The sequence below is a fragment of the Salvelinus alpinus genome, chromosome 15, assembly GCF_045679555.1.
Source record: "Salvelinus alpinus chromosome 15, SLU_Salpinus.1, whole genome shotgun sequence".
Taxonomy (NCBI): Eukaryota; Metazoa; Chordata; class Actinopteri; order Salmoniformes; family Salmonidae; genus Salvelinus; species Salvelinus alpinus.
In genome coordinates this window covers 41,951,289-41,978,239 of record NC_092100.1, presented here as the reverse complement: position 1 = coordinate 41,978,239, position 26,951 = coordinate 41,951,289, and the positions used below count along the sequence as shown (strand labels likewise).

General features: G+C 44.8%; 1 protein-coding gene across 2 annotated transcripts in view; it reads right to left on the bottom strand.

Moving 5' to 3' along the window:
- Nucleotides 1–2,357: 2,357 nt before the first annotated feature.
- The window catches only part of LOC139540107 (inactive serine protease PAMR1-like), a 60,698-nt gene continuing 36,104 nt past the window's right edge, over nt 2,358–26,951 (bottom strand). For both annotated transcript variants that reach the window (XM_071343680.1, XM_071343681.1), the window contains 10 exons: nt 15,052–15,269; nt 14,287–14,394; nt 10,236–10,406; nt 9,283–9,474; nt 8,037–9,023; nt 7,672–7,848; nt 7,394–7,460; nt 6,476–6,708; nt 5,803–6,179; nt 2,358–4,972 (listed from right to left, as the gene is read on the bottom strand). In XM_071343680.1, coding sequence (XP_071199781.1) covers nt 4,403–4,972; nt 5,803–6,179; nt 6,476–6,708; nt 7,394–7,460; nt 7,672–7,848; nt 8,037–9,023; nt 9,283–9,474; nt 10,236–10,406; nt 14,287–14,394; nt 15,052–15,269 — 3,100 coding nt within the window. In that variant the 3' untranslated portion in view covers nt 2,358–4,402. The remainder of the gene's footprint in view (nt 4,973–5,802; nt 6,180–6,475; nt 6,709–7,393; nt 7,461–7,671; nt 7,849–8,036; nt 9,024–9,282; nt 9,475–10,235; nt 10,407–14,286; nt 14,395–15,051; nt 15,270–26,951) is intronic.

The window sequence follows — 26,951 nt, the reverse complement described above, 5'->3', positions numbered from 1 at the left end:
TCCTATATCGAATATAACCTGAAAGGCCGCTCAGCAAGGAAGAAGCCACTGCTCCAAAACCGCCATAGAAAAGCCAGACTATTGTTTGCAACTGCATATGGGGACAAAGATGTACATTTTGGAGAAATTTCCTCTGGTCTGATGAAACAAAAATAGTACTGTTTGGCCATAATGACCATCGTTATGTTTGGAGGAAAAACGGGGAGGCTTGCAAGCCGAAGAACACCATCCCAACCATGAAGCACGGGGGTGGCAGCATCATGTTGTGGGGGTGATTTGCTGTAGGAGGGACTGGTGCACCTTACAAAATAGATGGCATCATGAGGGTGGAAAATTAAGTGGATATGTTGAAGCAACATCTCAAGACATCAGTCAGGAAGTTGAAGCTTGGTCGCAAATCGGTCTTCCAAATAGACAATGAACTCAAACATACTTCCAAAGTTGTGGCAAAATGGCTTAAGGACAACAAAGTCAAGGTATTGGAGTGGCCATCTCAAATCGCTGACCTCATTCCTATATCCTATTTTGGGGCATAAATGAAAAAGGGTGTGTGAGCAAGGAAGCCTACAAACCTGACTCAGTTACACTAGTTCTGTCAGGAGGATTGGGCCCAAATTCACCCAACTTATTGTGGGAAGCTTGTGGAAGGCTTCCCGAAACGTTTTACCCAAGTTAAATAATTTAAAGGCAATGCTACCAAATACTTTTTGAGTGTATGTAAACTTCTGACCTGCTGGGAATGTGATGAAAGAAATAAAAGGTGAAATAAATCATTCTCTCTGCTATTATTCTGACAATTCACATTCTTAAAATGAAGTGGTGATCCTAACTGACCTAAAACAGGGAATTCTTACTAGGATTAAATGTCAGGAATTGTAAAAAACTGAGTTTGAATGTATTTGGCTATGGTGGTAAACTTCTGACTTCAACTGTAGATATTAAAAATGACAATTCTACCTGCAGCATGCTGGGAAATATGATAGTGATGGGCATGGTTTTGGTTCAACTCTGGTCATTAATGTCAACATTGGGGTTCTTTAACGCCACTGAGTATTAATTGTTAACTGAAAAATCAACAATTTGCTGTGTGTTCTGAAATGGACACATCTGCAGGAATCTTCCATACATTTAAAGAACCTTTAAGAATTTTGAAGAACCTTAAGAGCTGAGGAAGAACCATTTAAGAACCTTTTTTTTCAGTGTAGCATAGGAGGCTGGTGAGAGGAGCTACAGTATAAGAAGACAGGCTCATCGTAATGGCTGGTATGGAATCAATGGAATGGTACTAAACACATGAATACAATGTGTTTGACGCCGTTCCATTGATACCATTCCAGCCATTACGAAGAGCCCATAGTCATATAGCTCACATCCTCTGCTGTGTAGAGCCATCAGCGCCGAGCTCTAAAGAACATGCAATGCTAGCGGGATCCATACTACAGCTGGGTTTGACTGGGAAACTGGACTGTGAACGGACATTTAGTGTATGTCAGGTGTCAAGCGCCTTGCCCCTCCGCCTCTTAAGTGCAAACACACTATCGAGCCTTCATTGCATCTCTTTTGTCAGCATTGTCAAGGGCTTTCCACTGGTCTCAGGGTCATTCTCTAGTTCCCAGCAGATGAGTCAGGTTATGGTGAAGTGTTGGCCCACTCTACTGATGATGGCCAGTGAGCTAACAGGGGCCTGAGAACGCGTCTGCTTCCAGCCTGGGTAGAATAGATCTCTCCTCAGGGGAATTTGAGGCCTAAATGAGGCCCTTGTCCATTTCCAGTAAACAGCCGGAGAAAAGAGACAAAAAAGCTTTCATAAATCTTGTTCCTGTGTACAAGAGAAAGTAAACTGTCTCTAGGTTGCCGTCCATCCAAAGGTTTTATTGAACTTCGATCTCCCTCCAAGTAATTCTTTGTACAGGCTGTTCCTGCCAGGGCAGTGAGGGTCCAAGGGAAGGCTATGGCCAGAATGTCATTGTTGCCAACATTAGGTTTTCTACAATATGATGCAGAGGAGGCAGGTGGGAGGAGCTATAGGAGGACAGGGTCATTGTAATGGCTGGAATGGAATCAATGGAATGGAGTCAAACATGTGGTTTCGATACGTTTGATGTGTTTGAGAACTTTCCATTTATTCTATTCCAACCATTACAATGGGCCCTTCCTCCTATAGCTCCTCCCATCAGCCTTCTCTGATGTGCCGTCTCTCAGCATGCATATGCAATATTGTAGGTGTTGTCGAAGCACCTCCAAAGAGCCTTCCTATCATATTCCTGTACATTTCCATTTCACATTGTCATGAGGCCACAATTGTTTTTTAATCTCAAACAGTATACGCTACCGGTCAAAAGTTTTAGAACACCTACTCATTCAAGGGTTTTTCTTTATTTTTACTACTTTCTACATTGTAGAATAATAGTGAAGACATCAAAACTATGAAATAACATAAATGGAATCATTTAGTAACCAAATAAGTGTTAAACAAATCAAAATATATGTTTCTTGAAATAGCCACCCTTTGCCTTGACAACAGCTTTGCAAACTCTTGGCATGTGTGTGTGTGTGTGTGTGTGTGTGTGTGTGTGTGTGTGTGTGTGTGTGTGTGTGTGTGTGTGTGTGTGTGTGTGTGTGTGTGTGTGTGTGTGTGTGTGTGTGTGTGTGTGTGTGTGTGTGTGTGTGTGTGTGTGTGTGTGTGTTTGTACAAGAGAGAGAGATAGTGTGTGAGAAGAAAGGGCAGGGGCGGGTAAGGTATATGTATTACAGAGAACAATGGACACACATTATTTCCCCTTGGTGTGTGCTTTGATCTCTTTGTGTATCTTTCCAGACAGGCTTGATCCCTCCGCCCACCTAGGAGGCTGTGGACTCGGTCTGATGTGGCTATGGCTGGTCCTCCTATAGACGACTAGACTGAGGAGTCACTCACTCTACCATTACATCTCATGGTTCATCAGTTATTACCGTGCGACAGCTCCTTTGTTTTCAGGAGGAGGAAAGCTATCCATACGTGCGTACCAAATGGCACTCAATTCCTAGAGTGTACTACTTTTGACCAGGGCACAAGGGGTTCTGCTCAAAAGTAGTGCACTATGTAGGGAATCGGGTGACATTTTGGATGTAAGTTGGAACATATATTTTCTGGTTTCTATATTGATATGTGTGGTTAGTCGTGATTGGGTAAATGTCCGTTTTAATGATCCAGGAGATTTCTATATCTATGTGTTTATTGTGTCCCATTATATGAACATATATATTACAGAATCAATCATGAACGTAGTCATGATAGATGATCATACAACATGTATGCTGGGCTTGTGAGCTTGTTCTGTAGTTGTTTTTGTACATGTGGTGGACATCTATTGTAAGTACACGGGTAATAGAGGAGGTGAAGTGAGCATAACTTTGGTATGTGTGGATCCTCAGTCACTCTGGCCGTGGTTTTTGGCTGAGCCTGTCTCAGAGCATCCCTCCATAGAAATGGATGTTTTGATACACCCACCCTGTGGCTAAATGTTTCTCCGTCAGTTACTTCTCTCATTTTCTCTTTAGATACTAGCAGAGGGGTCAACACTTAAGTGATTAACTTCATTATACATACTTTATTAACTGGGTAGGCATGTAAGAGGGAGCTGTTCTAAAAAAATATCAGGTTGATGTTGTTCGATTGAAGCCTTTCATTGTGTATATTTGACCTGGATTAATTCATAGGCTTTCGCTGGAGAATTGGCCCTGGCTGAACGGCTGGCTGATTTACATAGCAAGCGCCAGGTTCTCTCTTTCATCTCTATTTATTACAATCATATGGGTCTCCTTGAATTAATACTGGATTAAAGCTCACAGAACCACTCTCAGTGATCAACTCCAATCAGACCACTGTGTCTTCACACACACCCAAATATTGTTAATTAAAAACATGGCTTTGCTGTCCTTCTATACAATATGTACATCACTTGAGCCATGTGCAGAGCCATAATAATAATACATTACATTATATATATACATATCAAAGAATACAATGAAAAATAGGTTTTCCCAGAGGCCAGAGGGAACTGGTTTTCAAGTCGTTTTCAAGTCTGTAGCACCAGGTTGAAGGTAAAGCCTGAACACTGAAGTACTGTGCTGAGTGGAGGGTCTACCTGATCAGGAAGTGTTAGGGCACCTTAACATCAGTGCACCGCCCTGTGCAGTCCAGTGTTACTCTGCTCTTTATTGATCACACTCCCTGCCTGTGTATGACAAGAAGAGGGACGGTGGGAGAAGAAAGGAGGGAAAGGGAGAATGGAGAAGACATTGGCAAGTAAAAGGAACAGGGGAAATAATGATGAAGAGTGAGATTGGCAAAAAAAAAGCGGGTGTAGTTGGTTGGAGGGAATGAAAAGAGAGATACCGGGTGGGTCACATCCTGGTGATGTCACTTCATATGGCTCTCTATCCAGTCTTTGAAGTTAGCCACATGTGTGTACACAGTAAAGAGGTCTGGGTCACACTCTCCCTGGTCATACCCAAAACTCACCAACCCCAGCAGCCGCCACTCCCCTTTGGACATGTCCAGCCCCCCTGGAGAGGCAAGAGAGGGGTCCTGGGTGGAGCCTGTCTGAGCGGGAAGGATCAGGATACCCCCTGTGTCCGCAGGACAGATGTTAGATGGGCCATAGTCGGGTCGCTGGCGGCCGCAGAGCATGTTGTCTGTAACGCTCACAGGCACGCCATTACGGGCATACTGCTGCTCGCAGGGCACCACGTCGGCCAGGTGCTGCACACCCACCCTGGCCCTCTCCTCTTCCCCAATCCGGGGGTCCGGCAGGGGGGCCCAGCCCATCACTAGCCCCTCTCTGGAGGTCGCCTCTTCCCCCTGGGTGTCAGGCAGGCAGAGGGGCAGGACCTTCTCCCCGATACGAGCCTTGTCCAGCAGCTTGATCACAGCCAAGTCTGAGTCCAAGACCAGGGGGTCGTAGTTGTGGTGGACAGAGATGGAGGCCACCTGGAGGAGAAGAGGCGGGAAGGTTAGAGAGACATAAAATAAATAATCACAAGGTAGACAGATAACATAAACTGGTCAGAGTAAGAAACAAGAAAGGAGGTATGGTCAGTGAGACAAGGGATGTTCAGAATGAAGAGGGAATGATCAGAGAGAGAGGAGGGATGTTTTGAGAAAGAATAGAGAGAGAAAGGGGGTGTGACAAAAAGAAAAGCTGTAGAAAGAAGAGAGAGACTGTGCCAAACGTAACAGCAGGGCGACAGCTTGGCTCTCTGTGGGACGATGTTAGCTGTGCTTGTTACCTGGCAACTCACACTCCTCACTCATATGCGCATACATTAATTGACTGTCCTTTATAAAGTGCAGTATGTACCATAAATCGACTAGTCATGTAACACAACCACATTGGTGTTTCCTTACAGTCAAAGTGGGACCTATTCAATAACTGAACATAAACAGACATGGGGCTGTATGGCTAGATGTGGTACACATGATGTCATGTTTGTAAAATGATGCATTATAATTGGACACAGGTTTAAAACCCCTGCCACCCAGCCATTGGTATTATATAGATCCCATAAGGCTGGTAAATGTGCCTATATAGTGTAGAACCTCATGTGTGATGAACTGTACACCATAGTTGTATTTCAGTGTAATTAGTGCAGTGTGTGGCTAACTGAGTACAGGTGGTCTCCCTAGCCTATATAGTGTAAACCCCTTTCATTCCTTACTTGCCACCCCCACCCACCAACCCAGTTAGCCCTCTCCAAACCCTATCTCACTCCCTACTCCCCACCCCCAACCGCCTCAACCCTATCCAACCCCTCTCTTACCCTAAGATGCTGCAGGCCCTTGGTCTCCCGGAGGTCACTGCGGTAGTGTTTTCCCATCACCACCTTGACCTTGGCTGCATCAAGAGGGTACATCTTCCCCAGCTCAGTCACACAGTGGGCTGCCACCACCACACTCCGCTGGTTCACCAGGGCCCCGCTACACACCAGCTGCCAGCCTGAGGCCTTGTCCTGCCCCTGGGACCCAGCCCCTGCTCCTGGTCCAGCTCCAGGCCCCATATTTAGTGACTCGTCCAGGCTGGCCTTCTTGTCTAGCTTGGTCCCTGCTCTGTTGGTGGAGCGTTGGTAGATGGCAGCTAGCCAGGGCCAGTGGGACTCTGCTGGGCTCTGAGGGTCAAAGGTGGGGTGCTTCCCACATACTGGGAAAAGAGAAGGATGGGGAGACAAGGGTGGAGAAGAGGAAAGTGTGGCCAGGGAGGAGAAGAGAAAAGAAAGGGAAGGAACATCATACTTGCCAGAGTGATACAACAACACTTGATATTGTAATGTATGAAAAACTTATTCCATATCATACCCACCCTGGAATTTTACTTTTTCAGCCCATTTTCCTTGATTGTTTAGTGTCTGGGTGTGGTTTGAAAGTGACATTCTAGCATACATAAGTGGCAAGAAGAACCTTTCTTTATATCAAGTAATGTGGCTCTGCTGTCCTCACCTGGTGAGCAGGAGACATGACGCCCGCTCCACTTGCCAGTCTTGAGGCAGGTGCGGCGTGCACTGCCTGAGTGGTGATAGAAGGGAGAGGCACACTCGTACGCTACGTGAGTGTAGAGGTGGTGGAAGCCCTGGGGCAGCTGGGATAGCACTGGAGGACCTTTGGTGGGGCCGGCGGACTGGAAGAGCCTCCTGAACCCAGAGGAGGAGTAGAGCTTATGCACAGGGGTCTTCCTGAGAGGGAGAGAGGAGAGGGGTCAGTGGAGATGCCTTTACAGAAACAACTAGTGTATAATTAAGCAATAAGGCCCAAGGAGATGAAACACAGAGTGCCTGGATACAGCCCTTAGTCGTGGTATATTGGCCTACCTGGTTAAATAAAGGTTAAATAAAAATATATATATATACCACAAACCCCTGAGGTGCCTTATTGCTAGTGCCTTAAACTAGTTACAAACGTAATTAGAACAGTAAACTAAATGTTTTGTCATACCCATGGTATGATATCCCACGGCCTTCAGCCTATCAGCATTCAGGGCTCGAACTACCCAGTTTACAATGTTCTTTAAGAGGCTAGCAGTGTGTATAAGTAGAGTCCTTTTAGGTTTTTAAATGGCAAACTTTGATGTGGACTTCACATGGTAAAGTGCCTCTGTCATTAAAAGATAGAGTCATGTCTTCTGCTATGCTGTGTACATTAATGAGGATCATACATAATATTCATGGTCTCTTGTGGTGTGTGTATGATGTTGATATATGATTATGCACGTTTGTGGTTTTTAGATATGATGATCGCTAAGGTAAAGCAGATATCTGTAGTGTTGGAGAATACTTTTGTCTGTCGTATTTATGTAGACTATATCATGTGCATATTTTTGTCTGCCTGCTATGTAACATATGTGAATGTAAATCGACATACCTGAATGGAGCCTGTGGAGGCAGAACTCTCTGTCTGACCAGCTCGGAGACCTTGGGCTCTCTGCAGGCTGCAGATAAACACACACAGGGTTCCCATTAAAACCTACTGTCAGGCAGGGAACTGCTCTCATTCTCAATGTTGGGTTGATTAGAGTAGCGCCTAACTACTAGCGCTAAAAGTAGCGCCTAACTTGCAGGTGCAACAGCGTATTCCTAGATGATAGTCACAAAGTAGAGGCACACGCAATCACACACAAACACACACATTCCAGAGCCTACCTCTCACACAAAGAGGTTGTGCGCCCCCCCAGGAGCTGCCAGGCTGGCAGGAGCGTCGGGCGTCACCACTCAGAGCGTACGAGTGGTTACAGAAGAACTCCACCGTCTCTGGCACCATCCCTGGCACCACCTGCTGGTACCCATGGTAGAGCTGCGGGAGAGGAGGACAGCTCTTCTCTGGAAGGAAGGAGTAAGGGAAGATAGAGGGGAACGAGGGCAGGTGGTGAGAGCAGAAGGTGGAAAGGAGTGAGAAAGATGGAAAGGGAGTGAGAGAGTGTCAAATAAAACCTAAGATGCTGAGAGTCATTATAATATCTGTTTTAATGGTGCAGTGTATTTTACAACATGCACTTCAGATGTCTTACCATTGATGATTTGGTTCTCTCTCTTCTCATCCTCAGACTCTTTAGTTGGCTTTTCTGAATCTTTTCCTGCATTTTCCTCTTCAGGTTTGCTTGTACTTGCCGCTGTGTCTTTGGCTCTTCTTGAATCTTTAGTTGATCCCATGTCATTAGTCGATCCTATGTCTTCGCGTGGTTTTCCCACAGGCATTTTGGTCTCCTGACCTCCTGATGAATATGGGGTGAACTGTGTGTTGTTGCTTCTAGTTGGAATAATACTCTTCACAACGTCTTTAGACACTGTTGTATTCATACCCTGCTCTATGTCATTGGTGCCAAACACATCCGTAACAGTGTAATCTATGGCAAATGTGTCTCCCCGTGGTTTTATCTCAGTGTAATCTATGGCAAATGTGTCACCCCTAGGTTTTAAGTCGTTAGGATCAACTATGTTTGGATCACTGCTTGTATCTACCGGTTGCTCTTTCTTCTCCTCTTTCTCCTGTCCTTTATCTTCCACCACCACCACTATCTCAGGAATCTCTGTTGTCTTGCCTATCTCCTGTAGCACGTCTGTGTCTCCCCCCGTATCTGGACTGCCATCTGTGTCCTCTGTGGTTTTCCCCAAGTCATTTTCTCTGCCTCCCTCAACTGTGTTTAACATGTCATCCGTTTCTTTACTGTCCACTTTATCCTTGCTACCTCCAGTAGGTTTCTCTAGCACCGTTTCTTTTTCTTTGTCACTCGTTTTATCCTTGCTTCCTTCTGGGATATTCACCAGAGTAATGTCTATGTTTGTATCTTTACCATCTCTAATGTCCACTGTCGTGTTCCTCAGGCCTGTGTCTGGATCTTTACCAGCCACGTCCTCCTTGATACTTGTAGTATTGTCTATCTCTTTGTCTTTGGGGTTTTCAATGTCTTTATGTGTGTCAGTGTCTTTGTCTTTTTCTGCACCCTTTTCTTTGTTCTTTTCCGTATCTTTGCCTGATTCAGCAAGTGTGTTATTCACTGTAAGAACAAGAATAGAAAAAAAAGTGAATTACTGGATTTAAATTGTTGTAAATAAGTGTTGTTATACAGTTGACTGACGATTATGAATGGTTGTACACATTTTACTAGTGAAATATTATCAATTTCACGCAGGCTTGGTCACCTAGTACATAGTCATTAATTTACAATAATAATAGGTCAACTGTTGATGTCTGTCAAAACCTGTTCCCACTGTCTCCAAACTCTGAATCCTGCCATGCCATGCTCTGACCCTAACCTTTGCCACAGGTGGGAGGTGTTCCGCTCCAGGTGTTGTTGGGAAGACAGGTTCTCTGGTGCGTTCCGCTCAGCTTGTAGGGCTGGTAGCACAGATACTGCAGGGCAAGGATGACGTCATTGGGGCCGTACACCTTGAAGTGGTCTCCATGGATGGGCTTGGCTGGGATGGCACAGAACTTCACCATGGGCACTGCAGAGGAACAGAGAGGTCATGTAGGCTCAGTGAGATGGGATTGAGGTGGTCAGACACTATTGCTGTTGTGTTAATATGTCTCAAATGTTATTGTATAAAACAAACCTACAGCGTTAATGTCACTAAGGTCAATCAGGTTTCATTTTTCACAAAGCACCCAAATATACACTGAGTGTACCAAACATTAGGAACACTTTCCTATATTGAGTTGGACCCCTTCTTCCCTCAGAACAGCCTCAGATCGGCGGGTCATCGACTCTACAAGGTATCAAAAGGGTTCCACACTTTGGCTCATGTTGACTCCAATTCTTCCCATAGTTGTGTCAAGTTAGCTGGATGTTCTTTGGGTGGTGGACCATTCTTGATACACACGGGAAACTGTTGAGTGTGAAAAACCCAGCAGCATTGCAATTTCTTGACACACTCAATTCGTTGCGCCTGGCACCTACTACCATACACCATTCAAAGGCACTTAAATCTTTTACCTAGCCCATTCACACTCTGAATGGCACACATACACAATACAAGTCTCAATTGTCTCAATGCTTAAAAATCCTTCTTTAACCTGTCTCCTCCTCTTCATCTACACTGATTGAAATGGATTTAACAAGTGACATCAATAAGAGATCATAGCTTTCATCTGGATTCACCTGCTCAGTGTCATGGAAAGAGCAGGTGATCCTAATGTTTTTTACACTCAGTATACATTGTGCTTTGCCTCACTCTCTCTGTGCCCCTCTCTCTCACTGGCCTCTTACCACACTGGGGGGCAGGGGCGCTCCAGGTGCCATCCCGGAGGCATACGGCTGTGCGGATCCCCCTCAGCTCGAACCCAGGGCCACAGCTGAATATGACTTGTGCCCCTGAGTGATGGAATAACCCCTCTGTGGTGCCATGGACAGGTACCGGGGGCCTCCGACAACGTACAACTAGAGGGATACACACAAACCCATACACACACATACACAATTACACACAACCCTTCTCATGCTTTCTGAGCACATTGTGTTTTGTCTTCTGTTCACTATAATGTTACCAATCTTCTGCCAGCTATAAACACCACTTCAGTGTGTTCACTGCTGTGTGATACAGTATTAGCATTGTGTTGTCTGGTATAACCACAACTCTTTCTGAATAGCCACCTACAGCCTGAGGGCTCTCAGAACCAAGTTCATTATTTACAAACCATTTCTTCCTCCTCAGAATTGCGTCTTTGACTAGCTAGAAGTTTATAAATGTAGCCTCCACATCGTACTGCCTTATTAATAGGTCATTTCAGCAGGCCTGGAAAAAGTCTGAACAGCTCACAAGGCGACGTACAGAGGAATAAATAGAACAGTCCTAGTAAAAATAAGCTTTAGTTTCCACAGCAGTAAAGTGTTTTTATGATGTGGGTTGGTAGAGTAGGGCTTGGGTTGGTAGAGTAGGGCGTGGGTTGGTAGAGTAGGGCGTGGGTTGGTAGAGTAGGGCGTGGGTTGGTAGAGTATTGCGTGGGTTGGTAAAATAGGGCTTGGGTTGGTAGAGTAGGGCGTGGGTTGGTAGAGTAGGGCGTGGGTTGGTAGAGTAGGGCGTGGGTTGGTAGAGTAGGGCGTGGGTTGGTAGAGTAGGGCTTGGGTTGGTAGAGTAGGGCTTGGGTTGGTAGAGTAGGGCGTGGGTTGGTAGAGTAGGGCTTGGGTTGGTAGAGTAGGGCTTGGGTTGGTAGAGTAGGGCTTGGGTTGGTAGAGTAGGGCTTGGGTTAGTAGAGTAGGGCGTGGGTTGGTAGAGTAGGGCGTGGGTTGGTAGAGTAGGGCGTGGGTTGGTAGAGTAGGTGTGGGTTGGTAGAGTAGGGCTTGGGTTGGTAGAGTAGGGCTTGGGTTGGTAGAGTAGGGCTTGGGTTGGTAGAGTAGGGCGTGGGTTGGTAGAGTAGGGCGTGGGTTGGTAGAGTAGGGCGTGGGTTGGTAGAGTAGGGCTTGGGTTGGTAGAGTAGGGCTTGGGTTGGTAGAGTAGGGCGTGGGTTGGTAGAGTAGGGCTTGGGTTGGTAGAGTAGGGCTTGGGTTGGTAGAGTAGGGCTTGGGTTGGTAGAGTGGGGCGTGGGTTGGTAGAGTAGGGCGTGGGTTGGTAGAGTAGGCGTGGGTTGGTAGAGTAGGGCGTGGGTTGGTAGAGTAGGGCGTGGGTTGGTAGAGTAGGGCGTGGGTTGGTAGAGTAGGGCTTGGGTTGGTAGAGTAGGGCGTGGGTTGGTAGAGGAGGGCGTGGCTTGGTAGAGTAGGGCTTGGGTTGGTAGAGTAGGGCGTGGGTTGGTAGAGTAGGGCGTGGGTTGGTGGAGTAGGGCGTGGGTTGGTAGAGTGGAATGGAATAGTGGGTGTAATTGTTCAGACAGTTGTGGCTCCTTTGCGTTATTATTGCTGTCTCTACCTTCTTGCCCTTTGTTCTGTTGTCTGCGCCCAATAATGTCTGTACCCTGTTTTGTGCTGCTGCCATGTTGTGTTGCTACCATGTTGTTGTCATGTTGTGTTGCTACCATGCTCTGTTGTCATGTGTTGCTGACATGCTATGTTGTTGTCTTAGGTCTCTCTTTATGTAGTGTTGTGTTGTCTCTCTCTTGTCGTGATGTGTGTTTTGTCTTATATTTTTTTTATTTGTATTTTTAATCCCAGCTCCCGTCCCAGCAGGAGCCCTTTTGCCTTTTTAATAGGCTGTCATTGTAAACAGGAATTTGCTCTGAACTGACTTGCCTAGTTAAGTAAAGGTAAAAAAAATGTTTTAAATAAAGACAATGCCTGACTTTGAAACAGAGAACTTGATTGACACAAATAGAACACGTCAATTTGTAATTCACTATCGGTTCCCCTCTCTCTGGCCCGGAACAAAGCAAAATACCAAGCACAAACACATGTACACACCTACAACCCCCCCCCCCCCCCCCCCCCACCTCCCCATATACACACATGAACAAGGGGTGTGTATATGTAGGGCTGTTATTATGTGCATCATATCACTTTGTAACAGGGGATACACAAGCATTTCGCTACACCCGCAATAACATCTACTAAATATGTGCATGAGACCAATAAAATGTGATTTGTTTGATTTTGATTTGATATCCCCTTTTGGGACCATACTGTATCATAGGACCAGCCCCATGCCTCTCTCCCCCTCTCTGGCCGTGGTCTGACAGCGGTGTGACCCAAAACCATCAGAGGAACCCTCCCTATTATCACTATCTCCCTGCCTACCAACATTTCCACCCTCTAGTGGAGCTGCACGTGGGACGGGACAGGGAGCTTTCACTTGGCTTTCAGCATGTGGAAAAAGAAAATGTGCACCACCCTGTTAAGTCATTTTCTTTTTTAGAAAAACAGATAAAAGGTGTGGGGGTGTTAAAATGAGAGTCTATCATATCCTCTGTGTTTGCCCACACCCCTGTCCTCCCATCACAGTGTCTGTCTGTCTACCCCAGTATAGTCAATCTTCTACTGGGCTGTCTACTGGGATGAGTCATAGCCATTATTAAGGAATGCTAACAGAGGATGTTATGATTAATGAAGCCTCATTAATCCACCACTAACTCCTGTAAACGCCTCAGAAACTATGTTTCAATAATCATCTAAAATATAGACTGTTGCCTCATCGGAAATATACAGAGTCAAGAAAGAATCGTGTCTTCAAAGCATGTTATCCTGAAGAAGATTGTTTGGAATATTGTTTAATGATAGGTAAATTATTGCAGACCCGAAGTGCAGCTGCTGCCAAATCCACCATTTCAGTTTTTTTGTCGAACTAACTGCCTCTGGGATAAACTGGGAGTAATGTACACGTGTTTCCACAACATACACCACATTAGTGTTATCCTAAATCTACCTCACAAACGAGCAGGCCAACCCCTCCTCATGGGAATACCAGCTGAACGAACAACGTGTACGGAATTCCATCCCTCCAATTCTCCCGTGCGTTTTATGAGCGCCTCTCATCCAACGGAAAAGCTGGCTTAGATTATAGAGGCAGGTTTGTTTCACCATTAGTTTTATAGACTCAACTGTAGCCCTGAAAATAAAACCACCTGAAAAAATGGATAGGGTTCTTGGCCAACCTGTTTTCTCTGGGTCCGGGAGGAGGAAAGGGGAGTGGTGTGGTGGTGGGTATGGAAACCCAGGCCTGCGTCCAGACACCCATAAAGAAGCAGGGTTGTGGTGGAGATGTGGACAGAAGGAGCTCCAGAAATATAGGGCCCTGTTCGACCTCTATTAGGATGAGGTAGGGGGCTGTCTGGCATTGTGTGGGTGGCAGCCAGATGACTGCCACAGATACAGATGGCCATAGGGATGCCTAGCTTAGTTTAGCCTTGCTTACTCATTCTCTGTCTGCCAATATCTATCATTATCTGTCTCTCTTCCTCACTGTCTCTCCCTCTCTCTCGTCATTCTCTCTGTCAGTCTTTCTCTCCAAGACGTTTATTATCCATATATAAACTCAGATGGTGAGCTGTAGTTTCATGAAGTTCTAATTCCGTCAAGTGGTTATAGCGGTTTATGGTCCATCTGTCGACACGTGACAGTTTTTACAAGCAGCTGATTGGCCTGGGCCAGAAAGCGAGATGACCAGTAGGGAAGGCAGCTGGTCTGGAAGCTCTCCACACCACAGAGCCCTTGTGCTGGTGACTCACTCGCTGTTGTTAGCACTTATGGGACTCTGAGGATATGGTCAGGGGAGAAGTCCAACATAGATACTCTGCATGCTTGTTGTCTGTGGTCTTTGTTTTAACTGTACTTCATCTGACGTACACATGTCACATCACCTTTGTGAATAGGCTAACCCAAAGTTTAGTGTACTCACCATTCTCACACCTCTGTCCAGTGTAGCCAGCCAGACAGCCACAGTGGTAGGAGTAGGACGTGTCCAGGATACAGGTTCCATCATGGAGACAGGGGGACGAGCTGCATGCTGAAAACACACAGAGCAGGAAGGATGCTTAGACACATAAAATGGACTACATAACAGCAGTAAATAAATATATATATATAAATAATTGCAGGCTTTCCTTGCTCCCTTCATCTGCAATATTAAGGAGACTAGGAGAGGAACCATTGCTGTGTCCTTAGTATTGCTTTGAACTGGCGCGGAAATTTGTAGTGGATAGCTTATGTTGGGGATATGGCAGAACATTTAAAGATGGTATAAAAGTGTGAAAATTCATGCCTACTCTCCAACACCCTTCCCTAAAAATGTACAGTAGCCTACTACAGTATGTATTTTTGGCATGAGTACAGCTGGCTTGCAGTACTGTGTTACAGTGTGTGTTCATAGTGATTGGGTTTGAATGAGTAACTGAGTGACAGGTTAAGTTGGTAATTAATAAGGGGTTTCTCTGTTAGGCTGCCAAGCAGGGATCCCCAGGCAGGAGTTTGATAAGGGTGTGCCCTGCTTAGTTATCATAACAGTTAACATTCAGGTAGCTTTTTTCAACTATCTAAACTCATTTCCATCCAAACTACAATTATAATAATATTGAATGAGCATACTTTTGCTACAAAATCCACAGTGATCTACTTAGTCACAATGAGAGTCATAAGTTTCCTCTCAGACATGTACTGTTCCTACCTGAGCTCTCCTGGAAGGTGGCAAAGAAGCCGTCAAAGTTCTTATAGCCATCGGACACAAACAGGACATGTAGGGAATTGCCGGAGCTCTGGATTGGAGCAGGCCTGTCGTTCCCACAGAACCGACCAATCACACGAGAGTTGATGCTGTCGCCATCACGCACCTCTACATAGTCGTAGCGACAGGAGTGGTCGAACTCAAGGCTCAGCATCATAAACCTGTGGGTGGAGATGGAGGGAGGTGGTTAGAAGTGTCTAGGGAGACTGCTCTAAATGATTGTACTGCACATGTAGCAGAGGTCAGCTGAGTTTATTTAGTGGTATTGACAGTTTACCTCAATGTGAAGTACTAATGAGAGTATGGGGTTTGGGAGCTTGGTTTGCTACACAAATTCACATCAAATCGAAATTGTATTGGTCACATACAAGTGATTAGCGAAATGCTTCTACTTCTAGCTCCGACAGTGCAGTAATATCTAACAAGTAATATCAAACAAATTATTCAACATATACCCAATACACACAAATCTAAGTAGGAATGAATTAAGACTATATACATATGGGCGAGCAATGTCAGAGCGGAACGACTAAGATACAGTAGAATAGTATAGAATACAGAATATAAATATGAGGTGAGTAATGCCAAATATGTAAACATTAAAGTGACTAGTGCTCCATTGCTTAAAGTGGCCAGTGATTTCTAGTCTATGCCTATAGGCAGCAGCCTCTAATGTGCTAGTGATGGCTGTTTAACAGTCTGACGGCCTTGAGATAGAAGCTGTTTTTCAGTCTCTCGGTCCCAGCTTTGATGCACCTGTACTGACCTCGCCTTCTGGATGAAACCAGGCTGAATAGGCAGTGGCTCGGTTGTGTCACGGCTGTTGAAGGATGAGGACCATGGTGCAGCGTGGTGAGCGTACATTTTACTTTATTTAAGAATGACGCCGACAAAAAACAATTAACCATACAAAACAAACCGTGAAGCTAAAGGCAATAGTGCCAACAAACAAAGACAACTTCCCACAAAGAACGGTGGCGAAAAAAGCTACCTAAGTATGGTTCCCAATCAGAGACAACGATAGACAGCTGTCCCTGATTGAGAACCATACCCGGCCAAAACATAGAAATAGAAAATCATAGAAACACAAAACATAGAATTCCCACCCCAACTCACGCCCTGACCAAACCAAAATAGAGACATAAAAAGGATCTCTAAGGTCAGGGCGTGACAGAGTGGTTGATGTCCTGATTATCTTTATGGCCTTCCTGTGACATTGGGTGCTGTAAGTGTCCTGTTGGGAGGGTAGTTTGCCACCGGTAATGCGTTGGGCAGACCGCACCACCATCTGGAGAGCCTTGCAGTTGCCGAACCAGGCGGTGATACAGCCCGACAGGATGCTTTCAATTGTGCATCTGTAAAAGTTTGTGAGGGTTTTAGGTGACAAGCCAAATTTCTTTAGCCACCTGAGGTTGAAGAGGCTCTGTTGCACCTTCTTCGCCACACTGTCTGTGTATGTGGTCCATTTCAGTTTGACAGTGATGTGTATGCCAAGGAACTTGAAGCTTTCCATCTTCTCCACTGTGGTTGCGTCGATGTAGATAGGGGGTGCACCCTCTGCTGTTTCCTGAAGTCCACGATTATCATCTTTGTTTTATTAACTGAGAGTTTTTTTTCCAGGCACCACACTCCCAAGCCCTCACCTTATCCGTGTAGGCTGTCTCGTCATCGTTGGTGATCAAGTCTAGTACTGTTGTGTCGTTTGCAAACTTGATGATTGAGTTGGAGGAGTGATTCAAATCAAATCAAATCAAATGTTATTTGTCACATACACATTGTTAGCAGATGTTAATGCGAGTGTAGCGAAATGCTTGTGCTTCTAGTTCCGACAATGCAGTAATAACCAACAAGTAATCTAACCTAACAATTCCACAACTACTACCTTATACACACAAGTGTAAAGGGATAAAGAATATGTACATAAAGATATATGAATGAGTGATGGTACAGAACGGCATAGGCAAGATGCAGTAGATGGTATAGAGTACAGTATATACATATGAGATGAGTAATGTAGGGTATGTAAACATAAAGTGGCATAGTTTAAAGTGGCTAGTGATACATGTATTACATAAAGATGGCAAGATGCAGTAGATGATATAGAGTACAGTATATACATATACATATGAGATGAGTAATGTAGGGTATGTAAACATAAAGTGGCATAGTTTAAAGTGGCTAGTGATACATGTATTACATAAAGATGGCAAGATGCAGTAGATGATATAGAGTACAGTATATACATATACATATGAGATGAGTAATGTAGGGTATGTAAACATTATATTAAGTGGCATTTTTTAAAGTGGCTAGTGGTACATTTTTACATAATTTCCATCAATTCCCATTATTAAAGTGGCTGGAGTTGAGTCAGTATGTTGGCAGCGGCCACTAAATGTTAGTGGTGGCTGTTTAACAGTCTGATGGCCTTGAGATAGAAGCTGTTTTTCAGTCTCTCGGTCCCTGCTTTGATGCACCTGTACTGACCTCACCTTCTGGATGATAGCGGGGTGAACAGGCAGTGGCTTGGGTGGTTGTTGTCCTTGATGATCTTTATGGCCTTCCTGTGACATCGGGTGGTGTAGGTGTCCTGGAGGGCAGGTAGTTTGCCCCCGGTGATGCGTTGTGCAGACCTCACTACCCTCTGGAGAGCCTTACGGTTGTGGGCGGAGCAGTTGCCGTACCAGGCGGTGATACAGCCCGACAGGATGCTCTCGATTGTGCATCTGTAGAAGTTTGTGAGTGCTTTTGGTGACAAGCCGAATTTCTTCAGCCTCCTGAGGTTGAAGAGGCGCGGCTGCGCCTACTTCACAACGCTGTCTGTGTGGGTGGACCAATTCAGTTTGTTCGTGATGTGTACACCGAGGAACTTAAAACTTTCCACCTTCTCCACTACTGTCCCGTCGATGTGGATAGGGGGGTGCTCCCTCTGCTGTTTCCTGAAGTCCACATTCATCTCCTTTGTTTTGTTGACGTTGAGTGTGAGGTTATTTTCCTGACACCACACTCCGAGGGCCCTCACCTCCTCCCTGTAGGCCGTCTCGTCGTTGTTGGTAATCAAGCCTACCACTGTAGTGTCGTCCGCAAACTTGATGATTGAGTTGGAGGCGTGCATGGCCACGCAGTCGTGGGTGAACAGGGAGTACAGGAGAGGGCTCAGAACGCACCCTTGTGGGGCCCCGGTGTTGAGGATCAGCGGGGTGGAGATGTTGTTACCTACCCTCACCACCTGGGGGCGGCCCGTCAGGAAGTCCAGGACCCAGTTGCACAGGGCGGGGTCGAGACCCAGGATCTCGAGCTTGATGACGAGTTTGGAGGGTACTATGGTGTTAAATGCTGTGCTGTAGTCGATGAACAGCATTCTCACATAGGTATTCCTCTTGTCCAGATGGGTTAGGGCAGTGTGCAGTGTGGTTGCGATTGCGTCGTCTGTGGACCTATTGGGTCGGTAAGCAAATTGGAGTGGGTCTAGGGTGTCAGGTAGGGTGGAGGTGATATGGTCCTTGACTACTCTCAAAGCACTTCATGATGACGGAAGTGAGTGGTACGGGGCAGTAGTCGTTTAGCTCAGTTACCTTAGCTTTCTTGGGAACAGGAACAATGGTGGCCATCTTGAAGCATGTGGGGACAGCAGACTGGGATAAGGATTGATTGAATATGTCCTTAAACACACCAGCCAGCTGGTCTGCGCATGCTCTGAGGACGCGGCTAGGGATCCTTTCTGGGCCGGCAGCCTTGCAAAGCTTAACATGTTTAAATGTTTTACTCACGTCAGCGAAGGAGAAGGAGAGCCAACAGTCCATGGTAGCGGGCCGTGTCGGTGGCTTTGTGTTATCCTCAAAGCGTGCAAAGAATGTGTTTAGCCTGTCCGGAAGCAAGACGTCGGTCTCGGCGAAGTGGCTGGTTTTCCTTTTGTAGTCCGTGATTGTCTGTAGTCCCTGCCACATACGTCTCGTGTCTGAGTCATTGAATTGCGACTCCCCTTTATCTCTATACTGACGTTTAGCTTGTTTGATTGCCTTGCGGGGTGAATAACTACACTTTTTATATTCTGCCATATTACCAGTGACCTTGCCATGGTTAAATGCAGTGGTTCGCGCTTTCAGTTTCACGCGAATGTTACCATCTATCCACGGTTTCTGTTTAGGGTAGGTTTAAATAGTCACAGTGGGTATTACATCTCCTATACACTTCCTTATAAACTCAGTCACCGTATCTGTGTATGTGTCTAGATTATTTCCGCAAGCTACCCGTAACATATCCCAGTTCACGATATCAAAACAATCCTGAAGCGTGGATTCCGATTGGTCAGACCAGCGTTGCCTAGTTCGAAGCACGGGTCCTTCCTGTTTGAGTTTCTGCCTATAGGACGGGAGGTGCAAGATGGAGTTGTGGTCAGATTTGCCGAAAGGGTGGGGGAGGGCCTGGTAAGCATTCAGGAAGATTGAATGGCAATGGTCGAGAGTCTTAGCAGCGCACGTAGTACAGTCGATATGTTGATAGGACCTCGGTAGCCTAGTCCTCAAATTTGCTTTGTTGAAATCCCCAGCTACAATAAATGCAGACTCAGGATTTGTGGTTTCCAGTTTGCATAAATTCCAGTGAAGGTCTTTGAGGGCCGTCGAGGTAACGGCTTGAGGTGGGATGTAAACGGCCGTGGCGATGCTGGAGGATAATTCTCTTGGGAGATAATATGGTTGGCATTTAATTATGAGATATTCTAGGTCGGGTGAACAAATGGACTTGAGTTCCTGTAGGTTTCTAGAATTACACCATTAGTCGTTAATCATGAAACAAACCCCTTCGCCCTTCTGCTTCCCGGAGAGATATGTATTCCTGTCTGCGCGATGTACTGAGAATCCTGCTGGCTTTACCGACTCCGACAGAGTATCCAAAGAGAGCCATGTTTCCGTTAAGTAAAGTATGTTACAGGCCCCGATGTCTCTCTGGAAAGAAATCCTTGCTCTAAGCTCATCAACTTTGTTATCCAAAGCCTGAACATTAGCGAGTAATATACTCGGAAGCGAAGGGTGGCGTGCACGCCTCCTAAGTCGAACCAGCAGGTCGCCTTGAGTGCCTCTCCTCTGCCGGCAATGTTTTGGGTCAGTCTCTGGAATAAGTTAAATTGCTCTGGATAGGGGGAAAAAGGATCTGATCCAGGGAAGTCGTATTCCTGGTCGTAATGCTGGTAGTTCTTGTGAGTTACCACAATTCTAATATCCAATAGTTCTTCCCGGCTGTATGTAATGACACAAAACATTCCTGAGCTAATAGTGTAAAAAATAGTACAGAAAAAAAATCCATCTTTCTAAATCCAAACTTCCTCCATACAGTGCAATCGGAAATAACTCAGACCCCTTGACTTTTCCCACATTTTGTTACTTTACAGCCTCATTCTCAAATTGATTAAATTAATACAAATCCTCATCAATCTACATACAACACCCCATAATGACAAAGCAAAAACAGAAATACCTTATTTACATTATTACAGTATTCAGACCCTTTGCTATGAGACTCGAAATTGAGCTCAGGTGCATCCTGTTTCCATTGATCATCCTTGAGATGTTTCAACAACTTGATTGAAGTCCACCTGTGGTAAATTCAATTGATTGGACATGATTTGGAAAGTCACATACCTTTCTAGATAAGGTCCCACAGTTGACCATGAGAAACAAGATTATCTGGTCTGATGAAACCAGATTGAACTCTTTGGCCTGAATGCCAAGTGCCATGTCTGGAGGAAACCTGGCACCATCCCTACGGTGAAGCATGGTGGTGGCAGTATCATGTTGTGAGGATGTTTTTCAGTGGCAGGCACTGGGAGACGAGTCAGGATCGAGGGAAAGATGAACTGAGCAAACTACAGCGAGTCTTTAACGAAAACCTGCTCCAGAGCGCTCAGGACCTCAGACTGGGGCCAAGTTTCACCTTTCAACAGGACAACAACCCGAAGCACACAGCCAAGACAAGGCAGGAGTGGTTTCAGGACAAGTCTCTGAATGTCCTTGAGTGGCCCAGCCAGAGAGTGGACTTGAACCTGATCGAACATCTCTTGAGAGACCTGAAAATTCACAACGCTCCCCATCCAACCTGGTGGAGCTTGATAGGATCTGCAGAGAAGAATGGGAGAAACTCCCCAAATACAGGTGTGCCAAGCTTGTAGCGTCATACCCAAGAAGACTCTAGGCTGGAATCGCTGGCTACAACTGAGTAAAGGGTCTGAATACTTATGTAAATGTTGTTTTTTAATACATGTGCAAAAATGTCTACTAACCTGTTTTTGCTTTGTTAAGTGTGTGTAAATTGATGAGGGAAAAATCTATTTAATACATTTTAGAATAAGGCTGTAACGTAAGAAAATGTGGAAAAGGTCAAGGGGTCTGAATACTTTCTGAATGCACTGTATATTCTGTCGAACTCCACACCTTGAATTAACTTGGAATCCGATATTTGTCTACAGCCAAAGTATTGCTAGTGAAAAAATGTCTGTTGACAAAGTATCTGTTCACTTGCAATGCCATTTAAAATGTGGATATCTTCAGAAGCCAATAGTCATGGTTTGTTTTATCTAGTCACTTATACCATTCAGTCATCCAGTCATTCTTCTGTTTAGTCCAGCCAGAAAGTTTTCATTGGCGTAGCCAGGCCTGGATTTTCCATATCAAACAGGTTTCTCACTTGGCTCCACTCAAAAGTAATGGGAAGTAAACATCATGTAAATTGCTCATTACTGCACCACCCCCCCTTTACTCTGAGTTTTCCTGCTAGAGCCTTTGTTTCCTGGAGCAGCCGTGAGAGGGAGTGCCTGCCTGGCTTTGCTGGCTCTGCCACCCTGGCTGGCACCATCTCACACCACTGACTCTTTTACTACAGCCAGCAGGCGAGCAATGAACAGCAATCAGAGCCATTGAAGATGTTAACGGCGCCAACGAGTGATTCCCTCACTTTGCACGACTCACTTCCTTTTAATGAAGGTGAGAATAGAATGTTAAGTTCTCTCTGGTTGCGGTGGAGGTGAAATCTGTTATGATGTATTTTCACCAAGGCAACAGTGATCAGCGCTTTTTCATACTGTCACCTTTTTTCTGCTTCCTCGCCTGCGAAAGAGATCAATGAAAAAAAGTAGACTCAGAGTCGTTATAAAAAATGTTTCTGCACTGCTTTCAACTGAGATCATGGCTGAGTCTAATGATGTCCAATTTGAGGCAACAACGCAACAATTGTTACTGCGTGGAAGTAATGGGACATTTGCAGGAGCTAAGAGGAAAAATTGAAAATATAATGCCACAAGCGTTAGTTACACAGGCTACAAAAACAGAACATATTTTAGCCTTCAATTTCAACAAGGACAGATGTTTGAGTAAACATATGTCGAGCTATAGAAAAACAGATGATATATTAATTGTCAAGGTTTAGCACTATTAGAAATATTTTAAGGATATCTGTTCACTTAGCACTCTCCCATTTCTTTCCATGAAGCAGATATCCAAACAGTTTAAGTACCTCGTATATTTTGAACCCAGCGAGAAGCGTATGTATATATGGTACCATACAATATACTTAATACATCTATGTTGTGAGGCCCGTAAAAATCTCATGTCATTCTTTATAATCAGTGATCATCTGCAAACTTCCATGTGTGACTGACTGTGTTAACACTGGTCTGATTGTAAGTGACTGACTGTGTTAATAACACTGGTCTGATTGTAAGTGACTGACTGTGTTAACACTGGTCTGATTGTAAGTGACTGACTGTGTTAATAACACTGGTCTGATTGTAAGTGACTGACTGTGTTAACACTGGTCTGATTGTAAGTGACTGACTGTGTTAATAACACTGGTCTGATTGTAAGTGACTGACTGTGTTAACACTGGTCTGATTGTAAGTGACTGACTGTGTTAATAACACTGGTCTGATTGTAAGTGACTGACTGTGTTAACACTGGTCTGATTGTAAGTGACTGACTGTGTTAATAACACTGGTCTGATTGTAAGTGACTGACTGTGTTAATAACACTGGTCTGATTGTAAGTGACTGACTGTGTTAATAACACTGGTCTGATTGTAAGTGACTGACTGTGTTAATAACACTGGTCTGATTGTAAGTGACTGACTGTGTTAACACTGGTCTGATTGTAAGTGACTGACTGTGTTAACACTGGTCTGATTGTAAGTGACTGACTGTGTTAACACTGGTCTGATTGTAAGTGACTGACTGTGTTAATAACACTGGTCTGATTGTAAGTGACTGACTGTGTTAACACTGGTCTGATTGTAAGTGACTGACTGTGTTAACACTGGTCTGATTGTAAGTGACTGACTGTAACTTGTTGATGTGTCGTTGATGTATGATTACTATTAACTCAAACAGTCACATTGCCAAGCTAAATAGTATGATTGGTGAATATACTACTGTCAACTCCCAGCGTTCCTTGTGAATTCTCAGTGAATTTACACTATAAGGTCGTCCAGAAACCAGAGGTCTGTGGCATCAGGGCCTCTTTTAATGAGAGTTAAAGTGAATAGCATAATTGGTGAGAGACACATTGGTATACAGTGCCTTTGGAAAGTATTCACGCCCCTTGACCTTTTCCACATTTTGTTAGGTTACAGCCTTATTCTAAAATTGATTAACTAGTTTTTCCCCCCACACAATACCCCACAGGGTTTTTAGAAAATTGTGCTAATTTATAAAAATAATACTTTACTCAGTGCTTTGTTGATGCACCTTTGACAGCGATTACAGTCTTGAGTATTCTTGGGTATGACGCTACATACTTGGCACACCTATATTTGGGGAGTTTTTCCCATTCTTCTCTGCAGATCCTCTCAAGCTCTGTCAGGTTGGATGGGGAATATTGCTGCACAACTTTTTTCAGGACTCTTCAGAGATGTTCGATCAGGTTTAAGTCTGTGCCACTCAAGGACATTCAGAGACTTGTCCCGAAGCCGCTCCTCGTTGTCTTGGCTGTTTGCTTAGGGTTGTTGTCCTGTTGGAAGGTGAACCTTCGCCACCAGTCTGAGGTCCTGAGAGCTCTGGAGCAAGTTTTAATCAAGGATCTCTCTCTACTTTGCTCCGTTCACCTTTGCCTCGATCCTTATTAGTCTCCCAGTCTCTGCCGCTGAAAAGAGATGGTGCCAGGTTTCCTCCAGACGTGACGCTTGGCATTCAGGCCAAAGAGTTCAATCTTGGTTTCATCAGACCAGACTATCTTGTTTCTCATGGTCTGAGAGACTTTAGGTGCCTTTTGGCAAACTCGAAGTGAGCTGTCATGTGTCATTTACTGAGGAATGTCTTCTGATGGCCACTTCTGATACCATAAAGACCTTATTGGTGGAGTGCTGCAGAGATTGTTGTCCTTCTGAAAGGTTCTCCCATCTCCACAGAGGAACTCTAGAGCTCTGTCAGAGTGACCATTGGGTTCTTGGTCACCTTCCTGACCAAGGTCCTTCTCCCCCGATTGCTCAGATCTAGGAAGAGTCTTGGTGGTTCCAAACTTCTTCAAGAATGATGGAGGCCACTGTGTTCTTGGGGACCTTCAATGCTGCAGAAATGGTTTGGTACCCTTCCTCAGATCTGTGCCTCGACACAATCCTGTCTCGGAGCTCAACGGACAATTCCTTCGACCTCATGGCTTCGTTTTTGCTCTGACATGCACTGTCAACTGTGGGACCTTACAGTATATAGACAGGTGTGTACCTTTCCAATAATGTCCAATCAATTTAGTTTACCACAGGTGAACTCCAATCAAGTTTGTCGAAACATCTCAAGGATGATCAATGGAAACAGGATGCACCTGAGCTCTATTTCGAGTCTCATAGCAAAGGGTCTGAATACTTATGTAAATAAGGTATTTCTGTTTTTATGTATTTTTAATTTGCAAACATTTCTAAAAACCTGTTGTTGTGGGGTATTGTGTGTAGATTGTTGAGGAATTTGTTTTATTTAATTGATTTTAAAATAAGGCTGTAATGTCACAAAATGTGGGAAAAGTCAAGGAGTCTGGACAGGGAATGACAGAAAACAAGGGTTTGGATGGAGGAGTGTAAGTTAACATTCAGCTCTAACAGAAAAAGATGAAAAAGAATGGGGAGTATCTCCTGGCTCTTCTCTATATTGGTAGATTTAACCCTCATACTACCAACATATTTCATACACATGGATTACCATTGAGGTCATTTTGACCCTAAGAAGAAACTATTGGAAAAAGCAACAATAAAAATATCAACTTGATTCTCATCAAAACATCATTAGACATGTTGTGTTATCAAAAAAATATAAAAAAGACCAAAACAGACATATTCTTAACATTCCTTCAATAATCTGCAGCTTATTCCTAAAGTACATTCCAAATAAGTACTAAAAAGCTGATTTACAATCACACTAATTGTCATATTTTATGTGGTAAAAATGTCTGCCATTTAAAGGGGCAGTACACCAAGATTTGAAATATACTTTATTTTAGTGACAAAAAGTGATTCATCCATTTATCCTGAGAAACAATGGAGAAAAATATGGCTTAGTTGTATTTATTTTCTTACCCCACAACCAGCAGTAGCATCGCTGCTAGTGAAACAATGGGAATGGTAGGTCTTGTATGGCAGGATGTGTAAGGTTCTGCTTTTCCTTTCTTAGTCAACCTTGTGTTCTTTTTCTTTGTGTTCTTGAACGTAGCCCTGTTTCTTTGTGTTCTGGTACGTAGCCCTGTCTTTCATTTTTGTTCATTGATTTCACCTGTGTTCGTTTCTCACCTGCTCTCATCAGCTCTCTATTTAGTTCAGTTCTTTATGTTTGTATGGTTGTGAGGTATTGTTTTGTTTTTGACTGCCTACCTGTGTTTGACCATTGCCTGCGACCACAATTCCTGCCTTCTGCAAAGGCGTAATAAACATCTGCTGCGCTCTGCGCAAGAATCTACACCTTTTTCTCCCTGAGTATTCATTACAGAATACATTGCCTAAAAACAGAATGGATTCAGCAGAGCTACAGCAGCGCCTAACCCAGCAAGAGGAGTTTATGGAGGAAATTTTCCATCTTCTCTGCCAGCTTATCCCTACTCCTCCGATGCCAGCTATCGTCACCCATAGCACTCCTTCGTTCACACCCATGCCTGGAACATATAATGGTTCGCCTGGGAAATGTCAGCGATGTCTGATGCAACGCAGCAAATACATTGGGCACAACCCCAATAACTTCGCCACCGACAAGGGCAGGGTGGATTTTGTTGTCTCTACTCACAGGCAAAGCCCTGGATTGGGCCACAGCCATATGGACTGCCAACAGCAGAGATCTCGGATCTGAGACACATTTTCACACCCTCTTCAAAGATGCATTCGATCACTCTCCCTCTGGTCGTCCTATAGGAGACCTCATAGAGCTTCAAAAGGTCGCAATTCAGCTGCTGAGTATGCCATCGAGTTCCGCACCATGGCTGCAAGGAGTTGATGGAATGAGGCTGCTTTACTTACCGTCTACCGAAGAGGGCTCAACAGGGAACTTCAGGCGGAGCTGGCCTGTAGAGGTCACCTTCAGGATTTAAATCAATACATTCATATCTCCATCGACCACCTCATCGCCGACCGCCGAAGAACTCTGCCACCCAGGAACCCGAAACCTTCTCTTTCCATGATTCCATCATCCTGTCCGAGTCTTCCAGAGCCATGCAGTTGGGCCATGCTCCTCTCCCGTGTATCGAACATCAAAACCGGATCCAAGAAGGGCTCTGCCTATACTGTGGCGGGAAAGATCATCTACTCAGCCATTGCCCTGTTCGCTCCCCACAGAGAGATGTGAAGGGTCCCTCCGCTGCCATGCAGGTAGGCGTGTCCTTATTTCTAAA